Below are 25,381 nucleotides of genomic sequence, written 5' to 3' on the forward strand. Positions count from 1 at the left end.
AGTCTACCTTACTTTGCGTTTTACTAGAAAACTAGCAGATGACTTTTCAGACAAAAAATAAATCAGCTTTGAATCCCATAAAAAGTTTAGGGATAATTCATGCACTTTTTTACATTTCAGTTTGGCCACCACCATGAAAATACATGTACTGGAAGCATTCTTCCAGAAGTAGAAGTGAGGAACCATCTGAACCCATGGGCGTCATATCAACCTCCACAGTAAATATGTCTAGAAAACTTAAGAGATTATCTCCCCACGCACAATGGCCACATCCTGTGCATTCATTTACTACTTAAATTTACATAGAAGAAGAAATGCAATGCAATGCCCAGCTATTCTAAATCTAGTCTCTCAGATGGAAATGACTGTTTTTAATCAAACTGTTAGGCACGCCATCACTCAACTGACAGCATGACAGATCCCACAAACATCCATAGTATTCCACAGCTTTACTGAAAACAAGATTTTGGGGGTCTGATTTCTAATCCTGAGGTTTTATTCTGTGAGATGATCAGTGAAACTGAGTTAAATTCAGCTAGTGTTGGTAATTCTTCCTTGTTTCGTTAAACACTAATATAAAAAAAAAATAAAATTAACAAATGCCTAAAACAAAAATATTCTATAATTCTTACTCTCAAACCTGCTTTTAAAATAGTCATAACTAACCAGGAATATTACTTACTGAATTTCAAAGTCTTGAAGGTTTTTGGCTCTCCACTGGTTCCACCAGCTTCATTGCTTGCCATGATATAGACAGTATATTGCGTATCAGCCTGTAAGGACTTCAGTTTGTATTGCAGAACATCAGACTTCACTGTTTCATCTTTTTAGGAGAAGATTTATGTCAATAAACACACAAAATAGTATTATATCAGGGAACTGTACACTTATTTAGCATCTTTTACAGTGATACGAAGTATTTTACACATAACTTGAAATACAAAGCAACCTTATCAGTCCTCTGAGAAAAATTACTAAACTATGTTTATCAATGACACTTAAAAGTTTCAAGAAAAAAAAGTAAATGATATATACTTTTAAAAATAAATACACTTTTTTTTTTCTGATATTAATGACAAGGCAAATTATGGTCTCCTGTAGTTTATCACTGAAAACAGTGCTTTTAGAACTTTATATCCTGGGACCTATGCTCAGAAATTAAGAACTTCTTAAAGTAGTTTCTGCAGCTCATTAAATTTAACCATACTTCTAGGACATGTATTTAGACATTGATCATCCAAAAGGATGCAATTTATCAGCTCTGGGTTATCACCCCAAGAATATCAGAGGAAAGCCAAAATCAACAGGATTTTTTTTTCCAAGTTTCAAACACTTTTCTGAATAGAACTCAACACTTGCAATACTTTCTCCATTACTGGAACTAGTATGATGTGCTTCACTTTCCAATTCTTTTAAGCAGGGTATATGTCATAACATTCTATGTGTACAAACAGTATTAAAAGCATGTTCATATTATGACATCTAAATCACTGAAGTTCTGTTCTTATCAAAAAGATGTGACATCAGAGAAAAACCTCAAAAAACACCAGTACAGTAAGGTTTTGCCATTTAAATTTAAGTGGTTTGGGTTGTTGTTTAAAACTAAATTCCTAAAGAAACTAATCTGAACCCCTAAAGAGGGCAGAAGTCTGCTTTACTAAGCAGAAGTAATACAGATATACATGGCTCCATAACATGACGCTGAATGTTTTAAGGATAACCTTGCACAAAGCAGTCAACATTAAATTACTCAGAAACTAACAATGGCAGGAAAAGTTGATTGCAGAAGACTGAATCTGACAAAAATAATGAGCTTCCTCTTTCTAATTTAAAATTTACCAAGAATACTCTTGCCCTGGCTCCAAACTGGATACCCAGAAGCAACTGAAGACATCAAAAGACTTGCAAGTTTGATATCTTTTTTCAAAAAATATTGTTATGTATCTGCTAACAGTGATGTCTAAAAAAAGGAGGAAAATGGACCATTTCTGAAGTACTGAATGATCCAACAGCATTCTTCATAAAATATACAGGAAGAACAAATTCAGGTCACCAAACACCTCTCATAAAAAATTCTGCTGAGATTTAGGCTAGGGAAATTCTGAATAGATAGGAATATACTGACACCTGGCATGGATGCTATACTTGAGTTCGGAGATTAAGAATATGCTCAAAAAGTTATGCAGCTTCCAGAGCAGAAAAGCAATACCAAGCACACAAAATCAAGCACATTTGAAAAAAATAATCTAAAAACTACGTACAAAGAAACTATTTCTTGGCAGTACATTTTAGCTTCTTGACTATCATTTGCTGGCTTGCTTTTATTATAGAACTGACTGTAAAAAGCATTATTATTGGAAAATTTCCACCATACTTCCAGAAGCTTAGGGCCTGGGAGAGGCATCCTTCCAAGGACATTCATGGAACTTTTAAATTCACTGAACCCTCACGAGGTTCAAATTCATGAATGTGCACAGGATCTACAACTATTCAGTATATTTTAGCTCCATTTTAGCTTCTCTACTACTGTCATTACTTTCTCCATTAGCTTCACAGGTGTGCCATGGTGGATGAGAGAGTTGAAGGTGAAGGGAGACTAGTACTTATGTAAAAGGTAAAAACAGCAAGTATCTGACAAATAATACTCTCCAATTTGGCAAACTCCTGAAAATCTGATTTTTTTTTTTTTTTTTACTGTTAATGGATAACAATTTGCAAAAAGCCTCTCACTTTCCATACTGGTCTGGAAATGGAAGAGGAATGATAATGTTGCCATACACTGACTACATTTATCGCATGGAAATCTATCAGATTTACATCTGAGAAGCAGAAAGGACAATATGGTCAACAGTCATGGCCGTAGTACCATGGGTAGTACAACACTAACAGTAAAAAAGATGGGGGGCCAAGCAGTGCTGTACAAAATAAATTCAGAGCAAAGAAACTGAGGAAGAACACAATATGTGTAGTATTAAAGCAGGGACTATTCACTAGAATATTCATTTCAATTAAACCTAAAAAAAAATAAATTAGCCTTTATGTAAGCCACATTTTAATACCAGTATTTTCAGACATATTTATAACATGCAATAAGAAAGTGTGCTAATAACTATGAAAATAACTATCTTCAGACAGCAGACTGTCATAACCCTGTTGAAAGAATTGGTGCTTAATGTATACTTACTCAATTCTTTTCCATCTTCAGGTTTATAAAATATTGTATAGTTACTGATAAATCCATTTCTTTTATCCTTTGAAATCTCGTTCCATTTTATTGTAACTTCATTTTTGCCTGGAATGCCTGTGTCAGCCACAGGTCCTTCTGATGGCTCTACACAGAAGCATTACAGATTAAAAACACTCAGTAGTAAAATAGCCTAAGTACTACAGTGTTATCCATCTGTGTTATTTCACACATACCAGTAACATTAGCAGCAACCCATGTACAATTAAATGTGTCATCTTAACGATCTGATATAGCCCTTAACTTTTTTCATCTTCTTTAATGTGTGATTTTTTTCTGATAATACTTCTTTTCATCTGTCCTAGCGTTTGCATAGTTCTCAGTGTTACTGCATCTGAATACCTTGAGACCATTAAAAGGCTCTATCCTCACAACATCACAGACTGATCAAGAAGTAAAACATCCTTATGCACTCAGAAGGAACTCAATTGCAAGGTCACTATGCACACAAGATGTCTCTGGCTGAGCTGAGATTCAGCTGAGATGTCCAGCACCCCCAGTTTTTGTCCATTACATTAGACGAAGTCTACTTATACAATACAGCCTCACGCATTGCTTGTAACTTCAAAGCAAGAGTTCTCTGTCCTTCAGTTTTAAAACAAGTACCTTCCTTTCCATTCTCTGACAACCTTTAGTAATGTCACAGGTCCCTATACACAGGAAAGCACTTAAAACATAGTTCTAATCAAGCATGAAATACTCTATTACCTTCTCCTAGTAATTAACGCCTTTTAGGGGTGCCTTGTACTATGTATGCATGCACACTTACACAGACCTATATATGCACATGAACAGAAATTGACATTTTCACCTGAAATCTTAAAATTACCAGTAAACTACATTCTTACTACTGGCTGTATAAATCACTGAATTCACATTAAACTTTTACAAATAAAGAAGCCTTCCGCACACACAATCATTCAGAGTTTCTACCCAAACTGCAAACATCATGGCTTCTTACCAAGTTTTATGTGCAGAACTATAAGTATTTTGGTTTTGTTGTTTTTTTTTAAAGCAAGCTTTTCAAACGATCATTTTATTCCATGAGTAGAACTGCATCATATATTAGGACTGATAAATGCAGCCAAGCATTAAAATCAAGTCTAATTATATACCTAAATAATCTGTAATATTTAAGAGATAGCCAGTTTAAAATGTTTCCAAGTGCTTTGTATACAGTATGTGAACTTTACAACAAATGAGTGGATTGCAAGCAGCATGAGTATCACAAGATACATGTGTTTTACTGAACAATTCAGTAGCTGATCTATGAACAGAAATCAGGAAGCCTGATTCCTGGCTTTTTTTCAGCATCTGTATCTCTCCTTCAGTAAGGCCAGTTCCAAATTACTCAAAGATAATACACCCCGAGAAACAGACCAGAACACACATTTCACAACATTATTAGTTTAAAATACATACTCTTCTGTTGAATGTAAGTTTGTATGGAATATGGAGCTGCTACTTTATTTCCATAGAGAGGATACACTGAGATGTTATAGCATACAAATGGTTTAAAGTTTTCTGTAAACAAAAAGAAGGAATGTTGAAATACAGTTCTCTGTGCAAGATTAACACAATGAACAGAGTAAATTACAGCACAGTTCTAAATACATTGTTACAGACCTCTATTTTCCTTCAACATTTTAGCAAGCACAATGCATATTTATTGCCTAAAGTGCCCATTACTGTCCTTAACAGAATTTTATTTAGTAGTATTCATAAGAGCACTTGGTTTCTGACTCATTTTTCAACTAAAAATTTGAATGAGTAATTATACTCCAGCATTATTCAGCTTCTCTATAGGAAGCAAAGTTATCTTGTAACAGTCTAAGGTTTTGGATGTTTTTTCTTTTCAAATAACCAGTATAAAATGATGCTTCCAGGCGTATTTTTAATTTCACATATATTTAAGTTAACTGCTTTGCAGAGTAAAGTTTTGTCTCATGCATCAAACAGCTAAAAAAGGCACAATGGAGCCCGAGCTCTTAACTCTACGTTGATGTTCCAGTTATGCCAACCGCAGATATGCCTCTAAGCAGCTTGACTCAGAAGTACAATTGTACAAGTGAAATGTCTGCTGTATAATTTTATATGTTTTATATATTTCAAGACATAGTTTGAGCTTCTGGAAATGAAGTTTTGAACTCTGAACAATCCAGCAGCCAAGTAATTGACAGAGTGCAACCCTACTTACAAGAAACTCTCATCAACTCTGAGAGGACACATCTGCAGCATTACACCCCATGGGATGATAGTGTAAAGGATTTCCTAAACTGTTCATCCTCAAGCTCTGCAACTTGTTCAGTGAGAATACAGCTATCAACAGATGCCTGCATTGTATCAATTCGCTGATACTTTTTCAGTCCCTGATACCTATTACAGCCCAGCAGAAGCTATGATGGCCCGCATATCATCCTTAAGATAATTTTACAAAAGAATGCCAGAACTAGGCCTGATTAAGAGTAATCTGAATTTGCCTTGAAATTTCTAATGTGACTTGTGCTTAGGGTAAACAAAGATCTCCTAATAATGCTGAGGAGGAAAGCTGGGGGTTTTATATATTGAGAACAGCCATAAACAGTGTTTACTCCTCACAGTAAATTGCTGAATTGCACACTTCTCAGCATATGACTCAACTAGCCCATCTCAGTTCAATGTGTAATTAACTGCTGTTGAATTTGCTTCAAGCGGATTTTTGTTTGATTTGTTTTACTGTAGCATAAAAACAGTATTTAAATCACTGTTGTCTAAGTCTGTAAGACAAAATTTCATGGGCAAGCTCATCATCATTATAATTAATAAAAAGAGTGTTCCTTTACACTTTAGAAAAGGCAGGGTACTTATTTTCTGAAAACTTTGAAAACACCATCTTGCATACCACATGGAAATTTAAGAAAGTTAAAATTCGCATAAATAATATGCAAAGATTTTAATAAAGCATGTAATAATACTGTTTTTTAAAACGGTTTGTTCTTTCTGGTCTACTTATAAATAAATACACATAAATACATATCTATCTGTGCATTATTACAGCTGCAACTGATAAATGAACATACTTTTGTTAGTTTTCCATTCTGTAGAATTTGATACATATTGCCATGATCTACTGAAAGGATCTGTCTCCAGTTCCTCATACCACTCCACTACATATTCAGTTACTTCTGGTTTGAAGGCTACCCATTTCACAACCAATTCTTCACTTGTCGTAAAGGTCCTCACTGTTTCAATCATCTGAGAAGCTAAAAGTTTAACAGAAAGTGTCATCAATTCTATTGTCATAAAAACTGCAGCAAGAAAAGTACTCACAGCAAGCTGAGATTGCTCCTTTAGAAGAGTATGGGACTTAGTCAAGGTTTTGTTAAAAAAGACATTTTAAAGTTACTTTATACCTGTGTTAACATACAAGTACTCAAAACACTTTAAAATTAAGCATATATGAATTATTACAATGAAAAAGGGGAGGGGAAATTGAAAACATGATACTCAAGGAGATTTACACATACAGAATCAAAGACTAGTATTTCTTTAAGGATCTAAATTTCACAGACTGTAAAGTTTCACAAACCAATTTTACAGGTAATGATGATAAGCAAGTTTTGTTTGAGATTACAAAGGCAATAGCAAAACAGGAAATCAAGTCAGCAACGTCATGAATGACAGTGAAGCAAAACTGCAGAATAGAGGTAATGGAGTCTGAGTGAAAACCCAACCCGGCAAAAAAGACTTGGTGAAGTAGAAGGAAAATAAATGTATGCAAGGAAAAAAAAAGGCATGTCACAGCACGGAAAAATCAGGAAAACACTTATTGTGGAACACATAAGTGTACACAGATGTAGCCAGCCAGCTCCGCAACAAGATGACTTCACATCTACATATCCAGTTTTCTGATTAGAAGTGAAATTTGACTAAGCAGTTCCAGGGAAACACTTGCATTTATTTCATGAACAACTGACACGTGAGCAGTGTAGGAGAGCCTCTCTTTGGGATCATGGGTAGGCAGAAAGATGTTGCAACACAAGGCTCAGAGATATTAGAATTAAACATAAAAGCCAAAGAACACAACTGTTGTGCTAGAGCAAACCAGCTTCCTGACCGTGGCAGTAGGTGGGATGAAGAATTTTGGGAATGCACAGGAAATGAGAATAAACACAGTGTTTCTCTCCCTGCTTCCACTGACATATCTTAGGACTTGTATTAAACGCATCTTTGAATGATGTTAAATGCACTTCTATAATGCCCTGTGGTAACCAATTTTGTGACCTAGTAGAGGGATGAGACAGAATTAAGTGGGACTCTATAAATTCATTTGGAGACCCAAGGCTAAAAAAACAAATCAAAACAAAACAAAAAACCCTCAGAAAGTAATAAAATAGAAATTCTAATAAGATATCAGAAAGTGCTAGTATCTTAACAACTTCATCTCAAAGCAAAAATCCCTAACAATAATCACCTACAACAAAAGCATGATATGCAATAGCAAAATAAGACAACCAGATAATATTGTTCTACTAAAAAGTACCGGACTACACAGCTTTGCAAATACTACATATATACATATTCATATGCATACATATACATGTGCATACATATGTATATATGAGACAAAAGTCCCTAGCACAACTTTGCTTCCACTACAACAGAACTTAAACAGATGTCAGGAAGAATTTTATTATTTTTTTTTGTTAATGAGAAAAAAGTATTAAAACACTGAGAAATCTTACGTCTTTCATCAGTGGATGGAATCCTCAAAACAGCTTCAGGAGAATTTCCAGCAGAGTTATAGACAGTAACAGATATTATATATGCCTCTTCATTTAAAAGTAAAATCATCTTCTCATTGGTAGAGATGTTGGTCATTTTAAGGGTAGCATTGCTTTCTGGAAAATACTGTATTTTGTAGCCTAGAATTCTCCCAGAAGGTGGAAAGCTGTTTAATGGCTATTACAAAAACATTCAGTAGTAAGTATTTCACAGTGTTATTTGTATAATCAAAAGTATATACTGTATTAAAGATCCAATTACAAAATGATTTAGAATATTTAAATATTTAGAAAAGAAAGATACTTTCTTAAGTCCCATTTTCAGGACAATGAGCTGTAACAACTTCATTGAAGGAAAGGTTCAGAAGTCAAATACTGAGATTAGAAACACAAAGAGCCTCTGGTCACTCTACTAAAGTTAACGTAAACACAGCTTTGGTAAGCTGTACTATTTAAGTGCAGTTGCAAGGAATTTCAATCAGATTTCCAGTGATCTGAACAAAATTAAACCCTTCCTTTCTGCACAGAGCACAAAACTCTATTTATCTACTGTTTAATAAAGGAAAAAAAAAAAAAAGTCTTTTCCATTCTGATTCAGTTCAGTGAGGCTTTTTCCCCAACAACAGCAAAACCCCATGGCAGCTACATGTCCTACAACACTAAATACTTCAACACAACATGAAGGGCTTGGGGGTGTTGGTCGATGAGAAACTTCTTCATCAGGGACTGTAGTGATAGGACAAGGGGTAACGGGTTAAAGCTTAAACAGGGGAAGTTTAGACTGGATATAAGGAAGACGTCCTTTAAGGGTGGTGAGGCACAGGAATGTGTTGCTCAAGGAGGTGGTAAATGCTCCATCCCTGGCAGCATTCAAGGCCAGGTTGGACAGAGCCTTGGGTGACACGGTTTAGTGTGAGGTGTCCCTGCCCATAGCAGGGGGATTGGAAATTGATGATCTTAAGGTCCTGTTCAATCCAAACCATTCTATGATTCTAACATTGGTTGCAGGATAGCAATACGATTACCAGTTCACAGAAAGAGTATATACCTTCCACATAAGATGTACAGATCTACTTCCAGCTGGGTGTGAAGACTCAATTACCCTCCACAAATCCACTTTTTCTGAAGGAGCTATTTAAAGACATAAAAATATCTTGACATTTGTTATTATATTTAAAAGATACTGTAACATAGCAGAAACAATAAAAAAGGTTTCAAAACTGCAATCCGAGAGTAACTTAGTAAAAACTTTTCCCTTGGGTAATGTGCCTTTTGCTGTGCCTTAATTCTCTAATTACTACAGCCTCCCTCTTTCAATACGTTTCCTTCTGCTTTCTTTTATTTCTTAAGTTCTATAGGAAAATTTCTAGGTGTGTTTTATAACTGGCAATTTAATTTCTCTACTTATAACTCTTTTTCTCAGACATACCTGCTACACTGCATTTCTGTTACTATCCTACCTAGCAATGTTCAGTCTCCATTTACACTTCATTCCTCTCATCTTCAACGACTATTCACTCATTTTCTTCGTCATGTTGTGTGTATCAATTTGTTAATCTCCTCCACAAATTGTTTTTGTCCTTCTGTATTTAAATAAAACGCATGTTCTCTTTAAAAACAGAATTCTATCTTCAACAGACATAATATGCTAAAAATACAGTTTTCCGTTATTAAATCCTAATACCCTGAAGTATAAGCAAAGAAAAGCTTAGGAAATAGTTAGGTTACCTTTCTCTTCTGTGTTTGCTCTTTTCCCTCTACTCCATTCACTCCAGAATATTGACACAGCACTGATACACCGAATGGCAACTGAATATTCTGTGGAGTCCCACAGACCTGTGAGATTACATGATCCTATTTTCGCTGCAGAATTCAGTGGGACAGTGATAAATTCCTGAAGGTACATGAACAGAAGTTATTTGCTATACAATTGCATGCAGATATATGACATAGTTTTAAAAAACAAACCACAAAGGATACAGTTTTCATGTTTCCACCTCACTCCTCTGAAATTCAACATTACTTGTTTCACATTTCGTTTTTCTGTGTACATCCATTCACCCTGTAAAACTCCAGGGTTTGAAAAACTTGAGCCATAACTACGTCTGTACTCACCGACCGATGGCATGAACTGTGTGCAGCTCACACATGATTCTAGAGCAGCTGTGCTGGCACAGGAAGTGCTGGATGATTGCATTTCCCACTGCTGGGAAGCAACTGGGTACTGCTAAGGCCAGGATCACCATACCATCCCGACACAGCTCCAGGAACCAGCAGAAGCATCCCTGGGGAAGCAGTGATCACCTGCAGCTTGTGAGCCAGCTAGGTACTTGTTTCTTGATCTTCTTTTCTGGGCTACAGGGTTTCTAGGTCTTAACCATATAACAGTGTGGCTGTAGCCCACCCCAAAGATTACCAGCATATGATTAAAACAAAAAGACCAATGGAAACACAGAAAATTCTGGTACCAAGAGAAAAAAAAAAAAACAGATGGAGTCTTTAAATGGTGAAGGAAGATAAGAATACCAGAAATATCCCAAGAATATTTTCTTGGAAAAGTGATGACAAGGTAATTTCTTCATTTTAAAAGGAATCCACTCACATCTCAAAACTATGAATCATGCCTGTCTAAGATCCTGCAGAACTAAACTCACTGAATTTTTGTTGTTATTAGTCGCTGCTACTATTTTCTCTCTAGAATGTCTGTGGAAAAATCACAGGTAAGTTCTGAGGAAGAAAACGGATGTAGACTGTATTTGATGGAGAAAAAGTAGACAGGTGTTTTCTTATACAGGTGATGACAAAGATACAATACACAATGTTACTGTAACTTCACAAAAAATATGAATGTTTTCAACATTTGGGAAGGATCCCATATGCATGTAAGTATCAGAAGAACACCAGTGTCCTGACTCCAAAGGGATAAACATCTTGAAAAGGTCTTTTAAATAAGTATTAGTTCAGTTTCTAATATCCCAGGTGGACCTGAGCCTTCCTGCCCATCAGATCATCCTGAATATTATAACCTGGATCAAACAACTACTATGTCATCTCTACATTGAAGACACTTTAATGCCACAAGAACGTGAGAAGGATGCTAATTAAAAACATCTTCAGTATCAGGAACTCTTTTAGAATTCTGAAGACTAGTATTAGTTACCCTCATGATTCCTCTCTCCCAGAATTACACATCTAATGTATAAAATAGTAAGGTCAAGGCAGACATCTCAGCCCTAAAAAACAAGCAACCTGGCCTGTTCTTAGTTTTGGAAGAGGAAACAGTAAGACTGCAAACTGAATCACTTGCATAGTGAAGAGCATTGGAATAGGCTATCTCAAAGAAGCAAATGATTACTGTTTTTTCCTACAGCAGTTACATTTAACCGTAAGAAAGACAAACTCAGAAAAATAACTTCCCTTATTTTCTATCTTGCAAAATAATACTTTAATTCATGTATTATGAATTAAAGTAATTAAAAATTAATGTATTATTGCTGCATGTCAATCTGATTCAACTGTTGTGGTTGGGAGTAAATGCTGTTTTCAACACCAGAATGTGACAGGAAAACAAAATATTTTGGCTGTGTGTGTAATCCTTTAGCATAAGGTAATCCCTCAGTCTTTCACAGAAATATATTCAGAAGTATCATATGTACCAAAACAGACACTGACCAAAAGGAAGAGAGAACAATTCATCCTAAACAACAAAACAATGACCTTGTTAAAATAACAAGGTTTTAATTGTTATTTCCAACTAGTTGTGTCCTTTCTTCTATTTACCCTTTTATAACATTAATTAGTCACAAAGAAGCTAACATTCAGAAGGAAAGTAATGTAGCTTACCAAAGAGTTTGAATATAAGTTTCTGTATTGAACTTGGCAAACTAAATCTTGTGAAGGGATAATCTTCTCAGGCATTTTCCAGGTTACTGTAAGCAACTGCTTTATACCAGTGATTTTTTTAACTGAAAGTATTTCAGGAGGTTCAAATTTCTCTAGAATGGAGAAACAAAAACATTAACAGGGAAAAACACTTCTAAAGAGTTCAGAATTGCTCCATCTATTTGTATTTGATCATTATCGCAGTAACATACATCCTATTAAGACATCAGCTTAATAAAAATATAGTTAGATGGTTCATGGTATGAATACACCACACTATCATTTTAACCACCTCTGAGTAAGACCAAGAAATTGTGGAAAACTGCTGCTGTACCACTAACCAGATCAAAAATTGTACATGGAAAGGCATAAAAAGAAACATAACAAGAGACTCAATTCAACTAAATTCTAAGCATTCAAATTGGGATGAAAAAAATTTGGGAAGGATGAAGCATTTTATTAAACCCTAAATGTAATTTCAGAGACTTCATGCTTTTAGATAAGAATTAAAATTACATAGCACTTCAAAACTGAAACCAATTTAAAACCTAATGAAACCAGAATCATAGTTTCAAAACTAGTATACTGAATTTTTTTTTCATTATTTTCTTCTTTGATTACACAATTTGTTTCAGAGCTCTCTCATCTGTATACTAAAGGCAAAAGAACTGCAGAGGGTGCAGACAGCTCGACATATACTGCTTTATTTAACTTTTTTTTTGGATTACCTATTTTTTCCATAGGTATAGGAACACAACCTGATGAGGCTTCACCCAAAACATTCTCAGCTTTCACCTGAAAACAAAAAGAACTACTATACGGAGTATCTGGATAATAAAATGAACATGACTCCATTTTGCTTTCACAGAAGCCCACTGTACTTGGACGAGTCACACTTCCTTCTGTCATCCTAAAAAAAAGAAAAAAAGAAAAATAAACAACACTGATCTCTACATTCACAGTAGCTTACGAAAAAGTAAGGTCCTAAAAAGTATTTAAAATGTAATGGTAAATGAAAGAATCAAGTATTTATGTTTCTAAAATGAGGTCACAAACCAGCAAGAGACTACAAAATTTGTATTTGTAAACACAAATCCCCAGATGGGAGCAATCTAAAAATGACAACTAATTCTGGATTCTTTCACTGAAACATTACAACTTCGGAGGTCCCTAGGTTAAACCCTACTAGTGTCAAGCAGAATTGACATGGGCTTTAATCTTTTTACCCATCCAAAATGAGGATAGTTAGTTACACAGAAAGTTCCTCAGTAACACTTTCAACAAAAGTGCGTCCATTCGCCATTTATGCCTAGGCTCACTCGGCTTTTGATCTAATCAGTAACGTTACTTCAAGGAAATAAGTGAACATTGATTCTAAAGTAAACATTTGTCTACTGAATACTGGTTTAGACTGCAACTATTTCCAACCAATACCATTCCCAAATTAATTGAATTTACTGAGTAAATATCATGATTCTGAACCTAAATGAGTCTAGGTTTCCAGGGTTTTTTTTCACAGAAATCAGGATGTGAGGGGAAGGGAGCTGGAGGTCTCACCCCAGCAACCCAGTTCCCAACACATCTTATACTTACAATTTTCGGTAAAGAGTATAGTTTGTCCTAAGATTAGTTTCTCTTCCTGAAGTCCAGGTACAGGTAAGTTCAACATCAAAGTAATAAATGCAGGAAATATTTCCTGGTGTGTCTGGTGAAACTACAATGATAAAGATTTAAAATAATAATAATAAAAAAAAATCTAGTAAAAATAAGTGACTTTAGAGTGTAACTGATTTTGTTGGTGAAAAAGCAGATTATGGCACACTTCACAAATAGTCTTGCATAGCATCTCATTTTATAATTTTTTTTACTGCCTTCAGAACTTGTTACAAAATTAAAATCGAAACCATTCTTCCCCTGTGAGACAAGAAGATTCTCTTCATCTACTTCTTAGAAGTACTTAACTAAGTGGGGCTGAAGGTATTTTCACAGTAACTCATTAACTGTCTTATATCTAACCACTACGCACATTGTCCTGAACCTGTAGTTTAAGGCCAGTCCAGTGAGTACAAGGAAAACAAACACAAGCTGAGGAAAAGCCATTCTCTGAGAGGTAAAACTCCTCTTGGTTTCTTCCCAGAATCACTTACCACATACCCTATGAAAACCCCTAGTCTGAGAAGCCTGCACAATCTCAGAGTGCAGAAGACAATTTGCTGCCCAACATATCTGTATGACCTTGAATAGAGTACTAATTCTGGACTCTCTTTATTTTATAAACAAGATAGAACAAAGAAAATAATCCTCCCTGATCTCTATAGTCTGAAGTCATCCATAAAAAATTAACACCTTCAAAGACTCCTTTGTTAAAGGCAGATTCCTTCACTCAATAGAAGAAACTGGAATTGAAAGGAAGAGAACGCCACCCAGTGAAATAAATGGGTTGAAAAAGCCCTCTCTCCAAAACAGTACTTTTCTATCCCACCTAATACAAGACTGAAAAGACCTTTCTTTTATTGTCGAACTTACGGCACACCTAACTTTGCAGACATGTAATACCTTCTGCTGGGTTTTATGCCACAGATCTATTTATCTGCATTTATTGCTTCTTTACTAGAATGGGATCCCCAGATATAAATTAATATAATCTGGACTTAATCTGTTCAATAAACTAGAGAATTCGTATACGTATTTATCCTGTAGCTTTCTCCATCAGAGATGATAATTACAATTGTTTCGGAACAGATGATTAAAGAGGAAATACTTTCCAGAGAAATCTAACATTGGCTAAACCAGACAAAAGACATAGCCAAAGGGGAACACTTGGTACCATCTGAAATCACAGAAAACCTTCACTCACTTCAGCTGGCCAGAAGTCAGGGTCAGAGAGGTTATGGACCACAGTGAGTAAGGAATGCCTGAAATTTCATGCTTTATTTCAGAAAAAAAGGAGATACTTGAACACGTGTCTTACAACACCACAAGCTTAAAAAAAAAAGAAGTAGTTACTTTAAAATTTTTACAGCAAGTTATTTTAAAAAATGTTAAAATTAATTTTTTGGCCTTTCTACTTACAGCCAGATTTAACTTCCGTGTGAACCAAAAGCTGTTCCTTGCCCAAGTACTTAATGAAACATTTCACATGAGCTTTGCTGTAAGTGAAATTATGGATGGTTACACTAGACACAGTCTCGTTCACAATGTTATAGTTTTCCTCAGTGATCAATTCATGATTCAGTTTCCAGATGATATGGCTTGCATTTCTGTGAGGTGTGTAGTGCTTTCCGAGTACACAAAATAGTTTCAGGGTGGATCCTCTTTCAATTTCAGGAGCTGAAGGGAAAATGTCAGCATCTCCGACAGAGTTTTCATCTAAAAGCAAAATCGAAGAAATCACATAACCTAATTTCTTTTAAAATACCAGTGGAAAAAAAAGATAACTTACTTTGTTGTCTACAGATCACTTAATTAGGTTTTTTTCTATATGGGGTTCAAATAAAATGCTCAGTCATTTGAATCAGATATCGCTGTTTGGAAAGTTAGTGCATATTAATTACTATATTACCATAGGCACTATTTAAGAATGACATTTCTATCCCATCTAGATCAGATTGTTCACAACTAGCCACACAAACATGCACTCCAGCAGAAGGAGAGTAATATGAGAGCCAAAGAGAGTGTGGAACTACCTGATCTTCCAACTTCAGCAGTTACCTGTGTCAGCTTAAACTGGCTATGGAACTATCACATAAAAAAACCTGAACAATAGTCACACATTGTTAGGTGACTTTTTAGATCAGGAATGAGATCATTAGTAGTAATTGCATGAATCTCTGTATAGGTAATACTTTTTTTTAATACTTTAAATACAAAAGAGAACAAACACAGGCTATCATGGCCACAATTAACATTCCACAAGCATAAAGACTACCATAAATAAATCTTTCTCTACATACTGTACACTACTAAGCCAATCACCTACCAACTTCTATTTTTAAAATACTTTTTTCTTTTTTTTTCAGAATTCTTTGAAATTTCATGTGGAGAAGGTCAACTTTTGGAAAATTTTCTTATGGCAAGGCAGGTCAAGTAACATACCTGCTATAGAGCTGCAGAGCAGGACGAACATCAAAATCACACAGCTGAACATTTCCTTTTCAGTAACTATGGGCAGGAAATGCTGTCATAAAACAAAAATAATATACTTGAATTAAGGGTGCCCCCTAATACTTTGTTAGCATTTCTATGAGTTAGCAATGCTATTCAGCATTTCTCACATACATTCAAGTCAAGTATTGCTTTGTCTATTACTTTCTTGCATGATGGGAGAAGTTTGATGCAATTCTCCTCAGATCAGCATATACATTTGGTATACAAAGAGAGGCAACTACACCTGAAATCCTTCTGAGGGCAATCCAATCCACCAAAGTAATGTGCCTTCCAAGGACCATGTAAAGAATTGGTAAGAAATACATCTACATCTACTTGAAATCCAGCCTGCCTACCCATCTCCTGAGCAGTCGCTTAGCAGAGTGAACTCTTCAAAAAAGGAAGGCTGTTGCAGAAGAAGGATTGATTCTTATCTCTTGTGCATCACCACCCACTAAAATAATTGTTCAGGAAGCGGGCAACAGGTCCAGTCATCAGCCACCCAAGAGAGGGTGAATGCACATTTTTATCCCAGCTAAGTGTCCCAAGCACTGGACTTCAGGAACACTCTGCAAAGACAAGGGAAGGCACCTCTCTTTGGCTTATTCTTTGAAGCTGAACTGCTGTGCAGCCAAAAAACCCACAAAACTCTGGGGAAGAAGGAAAAACACAAAATAGAATTATTTCTTCTGAAGGAAGAGCTTAATCTAGAGTCCTAGGGTGAAAATGACAGCAGCCAAACATTTCCCCTTGCCCTAAGCACTGCTGTCATCATTCAATCAATCACAGAGTGATTGACGATTGGAAAGGACCTCTGGAGGTCATCTGGTCCAGCCACTCTCTCCATGCACAGCCACCCACAGCCAGTTGCCCAGGAACATGTCCAGATGGCTTTTGAAGATCTCCAAGGATGGGAAGTCCACAAACCCTCTGGTCCACCTGCTCCCATGCTCAGTCACCCTCACAGTGAAAATGTGTTTCCTGATGATTAGACAGAACCTTCTGTGTTTCAGTACATGCCCACTGCCTATTGCTCTGCCACTGGGCGTCAGTAGAAAGAGCCTGGCTGTCACCTCTTTGCACCCTCCCTTCAGCCATTAATGAGATCCCCCTGATCCTTCTCATTCTTGCTGAATGGTCCCAGCTCCCTCAGCCTTTTTGCAATATGACAGATGCTCCAGTCCCTTAATCATCATTGTGGCTGTTCATTGGACTCTCTCTAGTATGTCCCTCTCTTGCACCAGGGAGCCCACATCTGGACACAGTACTCCAACTATGGCCTCACCACTGCTGAGCAGATGGGAACCTCTGTTTACCTGCTGGTTACACTCCTACTGCTGCAGCCCAGGATACCACTAGCTTTCTTTGCCACAAGGGCACATCACTGGCTCATATTCTACCCGCTGTCCACCAGGACTCCCAGGGCAAAGCTGCCCTCCTACAGACTGGTGTTTGAGGTTGTTCCTCCCCAGGTGCTGGGTTTGGTAGTTCTCTTTGATAAGGTTCCTGGCAGCCCATTTCTCCAGCTTGCTGAGGTCCCTCTGGATGGCAGCACAACACTGGGCATACCAGCCACCCCTCCCAGTTCCGTGTCATCAGCAATCTTGCTGAGGGCATGCTCTATCATCCAGATCATTAGTGATGATGATAAACAGGACTGGATCTAGTGCTGACCCCTGGGATACACCACTAGTCATTGGACTCCAACCAGACTGTGTCACTGATAACTGCCCTTCCCGGCCCATTTGTTCAGCCAGTTTTCAACCCACCTCACTCTCTGCTCATCCAGCCCAGCTTGTCTCTAACAATTCCTGTCTGCAAAGTGGCCCAACTCCAACATGAAGGGCAGAATGTATTGCAACCCAGATTACCCCTTTGGCAAGTAATTACAAGATCTGCCTGTGGAAAATACAGGTTCCAGATCCCCTTTAGCAGATGAGGGCCTAGGGTCCAATATTCCTACTTACTGGACAAGTAGCTCTATCATGCTCATAGCAAAAGCAGACATTACTATTGCTGCAGTCTGTTAGGGTCCCTGTTTCACATTAGGATTTCAGATTCACTTGAGGAGCTGCGGGGGTTTCAGTTCTCCATGCAAACCTGTATCTCAGGGGGACTCTAGGGAGGAAGCAAGTGCTATCTCCCTAGAACAGGCACACAAGCAGCTTTCAGACCAAACAAGGTAGGACAGGTTCAGACAATGCTAGGAAGTGGGTATGCACCAGGTCACTGTTTGGGACACAGATCTATAGGTGGGATGTAGGCAGAAGGGGTTTACTCTATGGTGAACTTCACTTTATGGTCCCTTGCACAAAAACTTCCTGGTTTTGCTACCAGATAAAGACTTATGGTAACCTAAAAGAGAAAGCCTTGACAAAAAAAAAATTGTTTTGTGCTCAGTTTCTGCCAGAACTCATCTTAAATATTGCTTTCAGACTCTCTCAGGAACCGTTTGATAAACTTTAAGGTTATGACAGTGCAAAACAGAAGAAAAAAAATCAAAAGGACACATGGGATAAAAAGATAAACGAAAGAGGAGTTTGCCCAGTGACACACTCCTCAAATTCATCTGTGACAAGATGTGTACCACAGCAAGAAAGAAAGCAATTACAAAAGAGAACATATTGCAGCTTTACCTAGGGTAAGTTCTTGTTCTCAATGCCATAAAGACAAATTACACTTTTGATGGCAATAAATACAAAGAACCTTAAGAAATTGTTCCAGTATTCTGCACAAGGTGCAGAACTAAAAACAGATGCAGATTTTAAAATCCTAAACTATTTTAAAATTTCAGAATAAATATAGTCCATAGCAATGCTGATGACATACTAGAAGTTGCGCTCTGTTAAAGCTAGGAGTATATTTTGTAAGCACTAAAGAATGCAATTATTATATTTAAGAAAGATATCAAAGTGAAAAAATCAGTCCCAAAGCAATGGCTGTAAGAAAAGTACTTTCCATTCAAAACCAAAGAGAAGTCGTAATTATGAACCTAAAAAAGGCTTTGCCAGCTTCACAGGAATACACACCAATGGTTTCTATACAGCTGTGGTAAACGCTGAGGTAGCCAGTACTTTATTAGCTGGGAAACTAGTAGTTAAGAAAACCAACACACCTCAAAGATAATTACCAGCAGCAACAAAAGCAAGCAAAATAACCAAGAGCACTACAAATGCTACACTGGCATAAGCACTTCTTTTAAAACTTAAAAAAGTAAATAATCATATTAGTCAACTAAAATGTTTTTACAATAGCTCTATAAATATGGCTTTAATCTCGGAGCATATATTCATTCATGAGAAGACCAAATCTTCTGTGTTGCATGTAAAGATCAGCGTGTATGTAACTGTTTAAAGGAAAGAGCTTAATGTATTTAATATAAATAACAAAGCACTATTCTTTTTTTTCCATAGGCTTAACTGCTATCAACACGTAATAAAAGCTCACTGAGTATTCAGTATTGTAAAGACCTTGTGAAACAAAACCAGTAGTTCAAAACAGAGATTTTCCACTTGTCTGCATCTACCATGGGAATACAAGGCTTACATGTTATGGTCGTGACTAAAGCATTTCCCCTAGTGACTGACTCCTTCCTTAGATTCACTGAACAGAGCTACACACTAACAAAAAACAGTAAAAAGCTGACATAGATTAGATAACAGAATGTCAAGAAACAACTGCTTCCAGTTGTTTCCAGTTTTCCTGTTCATACAGGCAGCAGCATAATTTCAAATATATGCCACTATAAAAGAATTGAGCAAAAAGAGAGAAAAGCAATGTCACCACAGAGCAGCTGTCAATACTGAACATGATTACACTACTGTAAGTGCTAACAGCTTTTCTACTTCATGGACTACGGAAAAAAAAAAAGAAAAAAAAAAAAAACAAAATCAGCTAATGGGTCATTGATTTTTTACAGCCCAGGAAAAAATCAATTTACAAAACATTTCTAATAAAATTGACAGACCATTTCAGTAGACAATCCACTGAAAAAAAAAAGAAAAAGCAACTATGATTTGCCACAGACATGACTTTATCTGGGAGCAGCTGCTCTCCTTCTGGAAATTAAATTATTGTATAGATCTTTTCTGAGGGTTGTCAGAAAAGCAAAGAGACAGCACAAGCAGAACCATGACTCTGGTTAGAGCATAGAAAGGTGCAAAAAATCTGGGAGGGAGATGAAGAACAATCTGCTAAACATTATTAAAAAAGTTAAAAAATTTTTAAAAAGTAAAAAAAAATAAAAAGGAAAAGCCTGTTAAGTTTATCACTTCCCACTGTTTGTCTTTGCTTACAACTTGGCAAATCTCTAGCAGTTTCTGCTGATGTTCTGCATATGCTGGTTCACTATTTTTGAGAGGACATGAAACAGAAGCTGCATTTCAGCCGAAATAGTTCAGCTGTTTCTAAGAATAATGAAAGTACTTTTTTTATCATATTCCTTTGACTAGATCCAACAATCCCACACACTATTTTAGCCAGGAATTGGAACTCAGAAGCACTGGGAAATCATAAAAAACACTGTTTTAATTATGCATGTGCCAAAACCAGCACATGCCGTCGCATTTTCCACCACATCAGAGCATAGCACCAGAAGATCAAGCATGGCAAATCTGGCATGCAAGTTACAAGCCCTTGAAAAATTCTACTTCCACATGCTCACCAGAAACCTTAAACAGCCAAAGATTCCATGCACACTCAGTGAGCAGTCCTCATCCCATAACCATACCTACCTTTTCTCCTTCCTTTTGCTCCTCTAATGTGCATCACACAGTAAGTCACTTCCACTTGCCGAAAGTGGAGAAATACAGGAGAGGATGGGGGGAGAGAGACCTCCATCACGTTTTCTTCCCAGCTGTGAGCTGTTAGTTTAGTTCAGTCCTGATGCTATGTTGCACCTCCTTCCACTTTCTCCAATACCAATTAGCAGCCATTTATCTGACATGCTAGCTGCTATTTACCATGTATCATGACAGTAACACAGCAGGTTACAACCCTGCCCATGTCTGACATGGTTGTCATTATACTGGTAGGAGACTAAATCACTTTTGGGCTCTTTACTTGGGCAATTGCACATGTAAAAGTGTTGAAAGACCATCCCTGAGTGAAAGTCACATCATAAATTCAGAAGTGCTTCACTTATATAAAAGCTAAATTCTAATGTCTAAGCAAATACCATGAACAGAACTGTGGTCTTCAGCTGTTAAAAACAAACAAAAAAAACATTATTTACCAAAGCCAGACTTCTTGCAGGAAGGGGCAATCTCAATGAAGATCTCATTAGATAGATAAAAAGTTGTGTAACATTGTTGGTGAAACAAGGCTTGCTCAATACCAAAACCTCTGATTTTCCATTTTCACTTTGAAATTTAGGTTGTTTGAAAGAGCTATGGTCTAAAAATTTAAATAAGTTAGTGGAAAAAATTACCCAAAGTAACTTTTCTCCATGCTGTATTTAAGATTATTTCTTAATTCTCCCCCATTTAGGGACAGGAACTCTTTTTCCAGTCAGATCCAATTACAAGATTGGTTTTAACTACACAAACACATACTTCTGCATGCTGTGTGGCTGTTACACCAATAATAAAGAACACAGTCCATCTATAAATGGAAAGGCAGTATGCCTTTAGCCTTTATAAAACATAAGCACAGTGAATTTCTAACATCTTTGCTGGAACCTGACAGGGCATCCTTTCCTACTAAGTCTTCTACCAACTGTGAGAGAAGAAAGGCACTGAATAGCCATTGCTGTCTTTTATTTAGGCTTAAGCAGCAATGGCTACTGCTCTGCCACGCCAGCTACCACACAGAGAGACAGGCCTTACCCTATATGACATCAGCCAATGCTGAACGGCTGGAGCCCTAGCCTGCACTCTGTCCCACTGGGACACCTGACCACGAAGTTATAGACAGATGCAACTGGAAAAGCCATAACAATCAGTTTTCAGAACTCCAAGATTCAAATTAAACAGTGCTTACACAGATCTTTGAGGGAAAAGGCATATAGTGAGACATGTAGGGATAGGACCAGGGGGCATGGCTTTAAACTGAAAAAGGGTAGATTTAGATTAGATATCAGGAAGTTCTTCCCTGTGAGGGTGCTGAGCCGCTGGCCCAGGTTTCTCAAAGAAGCTGTGGCTGTTCCATCCCTGGCAGTGTTCAAGAATAAGTTGGATGGGGCTTGCAGCAACCTGGTCTAGTTGGACGTGTCCCTGCCCATGGAAGGCAGCTGGAACCAGATGATCTTTAAAGTCCCTTGCAACCCAAACCATTCTGTGATTCAATGAAAGAGAACATACCAGGCTAATGATTCAAATATGAACTTCAGTCTCATTCCCAGACACCAGGGTGTAGAAATATCAGCTTCCAGGATTGGTCAGGGTTCCATCAAGAGTGAGTCCCAATGAGCAACAGAAGAGAAAAAAGAGATTTCTCTACATAGGTCAGAAAAGAGAATGATGTGTAAACTTACTGGAGGAAGCAACAGGTGTGAGGAAGAGCTCAAGGCTTTTCCCAGCTCTCAAATCCCTATAAATCACACACTGACAAATTCATCCATGGGAAAAATGACAGCCACTGTAGCGAAAGATCTGAGCACACCGGTTTCATAATCCTTAGTTATGAAGTCCTAACCAAGTCTAACTAACCAAGTCCTTAACCCAGCTAAAAATACTCAGCTGAACATTATACCAGGATGAATAAAATTGAGATTTTAACATATAAATAGGATTTGATCCAAACATTTTCTTTTTAAAAATAAACCCTATTTAAATGTGAAATTATGACAGCCCAACTTAAAACATAATACTATCATAAATCTACTAAAATTACTTAAATCAAATACATATTTATTAAGAAAACAGAAACCACTAAGCTTAGGGACACATCTGAAGGAGCAGCATGGAGCAGAGCCTCTCAAAATGCTGTGCCAACTTTTGACCACAGAACCTTGTTCTAAAAATGCAATAGTGGGAAAAAAATGAAAGAAATAAAGGCTGTATTCATCAAGTTCAATGACTTGTTAATACAAAAGCTGCAAATCAACTCAAAACTGAAAAGGCAGGAAAGTCGTTTTCCTCTTTCAGTCTCCAAATACAAAAAAAAAAAAAAAATAGCCACAAAAGGATAAGATAATTTTGTTCTAAAATCCTGAAGGACAGTGATCAGGAAAGGTCAGTTCAGTTAATAACCTCTTGTAACAGTTATTTTGTTTAGCATACCCTGGAGTTACAGAAGCAAAACATTTCTTGATAAACCTTTTGTTTTGTTATAGAACAATATTCATAGTTAATACTTAGTAGCATATGAATATTAAATGCACTTTAATAGAAAATGCTGTACATAGGAATTTAAGTACAATTTTTGCCTAAATGCAACCTGATACCAATACAGAAAAATAATCTTTATCTAGTAGATAGAATTCACTATTCTCTAAATGAGCATAACAAATAAGCCTCTAAATATATTTTAAGAATTAAAATGCTCACCTAGATGCAAAAGCTGCAAAATAAGTATTTGTTTGCTAATTAATGTATTAGACCTCACAATTAAAAAAAAAAAAATAGGGGAAAGGCTTGAAGTTACAAACACAAACCAAGATTTAATTTTTATATATTGGTCACTCTTCTCATTTTAACTACATGACTATATCTGATTTGATAATGCTCACTGAAAGAAAGGCTAGGCTATCAATACCACTAGAAACAAATGCTGGTGATACTACCAGAAAGAACTGCAGTTCTCATAGCGGCACTGTCATTCCTTGCTCTGCTTTCACTGAGAAAGAACAGCCAAGCTGGGGCTTCGAGCCTTCCTCTCAGGATCAGCATTTGAGAGAATACAAAGTCTATTTTGGCTACAAGAGTCTACTCTGGGAGATGATTTTGTGTCAGACTGTCGTGGTCTACCAGACTTGGTATTTTTAACCTGAAGTTTGTGCAGAATACACACCTGTCAGAAATCCAAAAGAAGATTTTTTGTGCTACTTTAGAGCAGTATTTCACCTTGTCCAGCCTTGCCTCTTAAACTAAGACCAGTTCCAGATGTTCCAGGGCAAAACATATATCCACTTAAACAACATTACCAAACCGTGTTTCACAAGAAAGCAAACAAAAGCTTGCCTGGCTGAAACTGTTCAGGGAATCAGTTATAGCCCCAAAACACAGAATGTAATTGTAATCCCTGTCTTTACACTTAACTGCTGCACGTGTTACAAGAACTCAGACAGGAATGCAGGTAAACCTGTGCTCCCAACAGGCACAAGAAGGAAAGAGCATAACCTCCCTCTCGTACTTTATCACTCAGAAAAGATGACTGTGATCCTGCAGCTTATCTGTACCCATAACAGGCCATTCTGAAAAGAGAGATTTAACCATATATTCCAGAAAACATTATAAATTCAGACTCCTTACAGACTCAGCCAACAGGGCTTTTTGCATTTATAATGCTACTACCTCATTTGCTCTTGTTTTTATGAGTTAATCTGCAACATAAACAACTCCTACACAGCATTTCAGCTTACATCTCCACCATTAGAAGCTTACTTACACTCCCACTATCAAATATTTTTCTCCATATTAATCTCATCCTTTATAAACATAAAGGTTATATATTAAGTCCTTTTATAGAAGTTGGATTTACATTTCTTTTATTTTTTTATATTCTCTCTCTTTTGAAGGGTCTCCTGTATTTCACACCCCTCTTGAAGTGCAGACACAATATCTGAGTAGTCGGAGCTAGACCTACAAAGTGAGCTACACACTCCATTGCATTAATGCAGTGAATGTGCAACATGACAGGGAAGCCTCTGCAGACCTAACCTTCACCTATTCCTCACCACCTTTCACGGCTGGATGCTAAACACCTGGTTACAGGAATGTAAGATCACTACCAGACACTTACCTCCTATCCTATTACTCTAAACAGAACATTAGCCCCTTTTATTCAGCAGCAGAGGACACAATCATCTAAAATGGTCTTTATGTTTCTACTTTCCAAGAGTTTGTTGTCTCGATGAGCATCCTCTGTATTCTCTGATTCCAAATATATCTATCTTGGTATTGACCTGCAGAAGAGAAATGCCGTATCACCCTGCTAATTCAGATCATCTCATAAAGGTTATACATCCTGTTTTTCTTTTGCTTATGGCCTATACTGTAAACTTTATGAGCAATAATTTTACATCTTAGTCAAAACTGCTAGCTGGCACAGCCTTGTGAAACCAGGCTCCATGGAACCTACTAAAACCAGCTGTGTTTTGATATCTCCCAGTAGAGTATTTTTTAGTTGAAAATGTTCCCTACAAGTACCAAATAATGCAAAAAATTACCAGACTTACCTGATTATT

General features: G+C 36.8%; 1 protein-coding gene across 1 annotated transcript in view; it reads right to left on the reverse strand.

Annotated features, from left to right (window-relative positions):
- Window positions 1-25,076, reverse strand: part of IL31RA (interleukin 31 receptor A) — a 31,291-nt gene extending 6,215 nt beyond the window's left edge. The window contains exons 1-13 of the mRNA XM_061469383.1: window positions 24,937-25,076; window positions 15,985-16,066; window positions 14,962-15,258; window positions 13,483-13,603; window positions 12,618-12,799; window positions 11,851-12,002; window positions 9,736-9,901; window positions 9,056-9,138; window positions 7,969-8,185; window positions 6,304-6,486; window positions 4,667-4,768; window positions 3,185-3,331; window positions 683-823 (exon numbers count right to left, since the gene is read on the reverse strand). Of these exons, the coding sequence (XP_061325367.1) occupies window positions 683-823; window positions 3,185-3,331; window positions 4,667-4,768; window positions 6,304-6,486; window positions 7,969-8,185; window positions 9,056-9,138; window positions 9,736-9,901; window positions 11,851-12,002; window positions 12,618-12,799; window positions 13,483-13,603; window positions 14,962-15,258; window positions 15,985-16,036 (1,843 nt within the window). The 5' untranslated portion in view covers window positions 16,037-16,066; window positions 24,937-25,076. The remainder of the gene's footprint in view (window positions 1-682; window positions 824-3,184; window positions 3,332-4,666; window positions 4,769-6,303; window positions 6,487-7,968; window positions 8,186-9,055; window positions 9,139-9,735; window positions 9,902-11,850; window positions 12,003-12,617; window positions 12,800-13,482; window positions 13,604-14,961; window positions 15,259-15,984; window positions 16,067-24,936) is intronic.
- Window positions 25,077-25,381: the final 305 nt, after the last annotated feature.

This window comes from Pezoporus flaviventris, unplaced genomic scaffold (genome assembly GCF_033815535.1).
Source record: "Pezoporus flaviventris isolate CSIRO_AGI_PZ_B2104156 unplaced genomic scaffold, CSIRO_AGI_Pfla_v1 ptg000057l, whole genome shotgun sequence".
NCBI classification, from domain to species: Eukaryota; Metazoa; Chordata; class Aves; order Psittaciformes; family Psittacidae; genus Pezoporus; species Pezoporus flaviventris.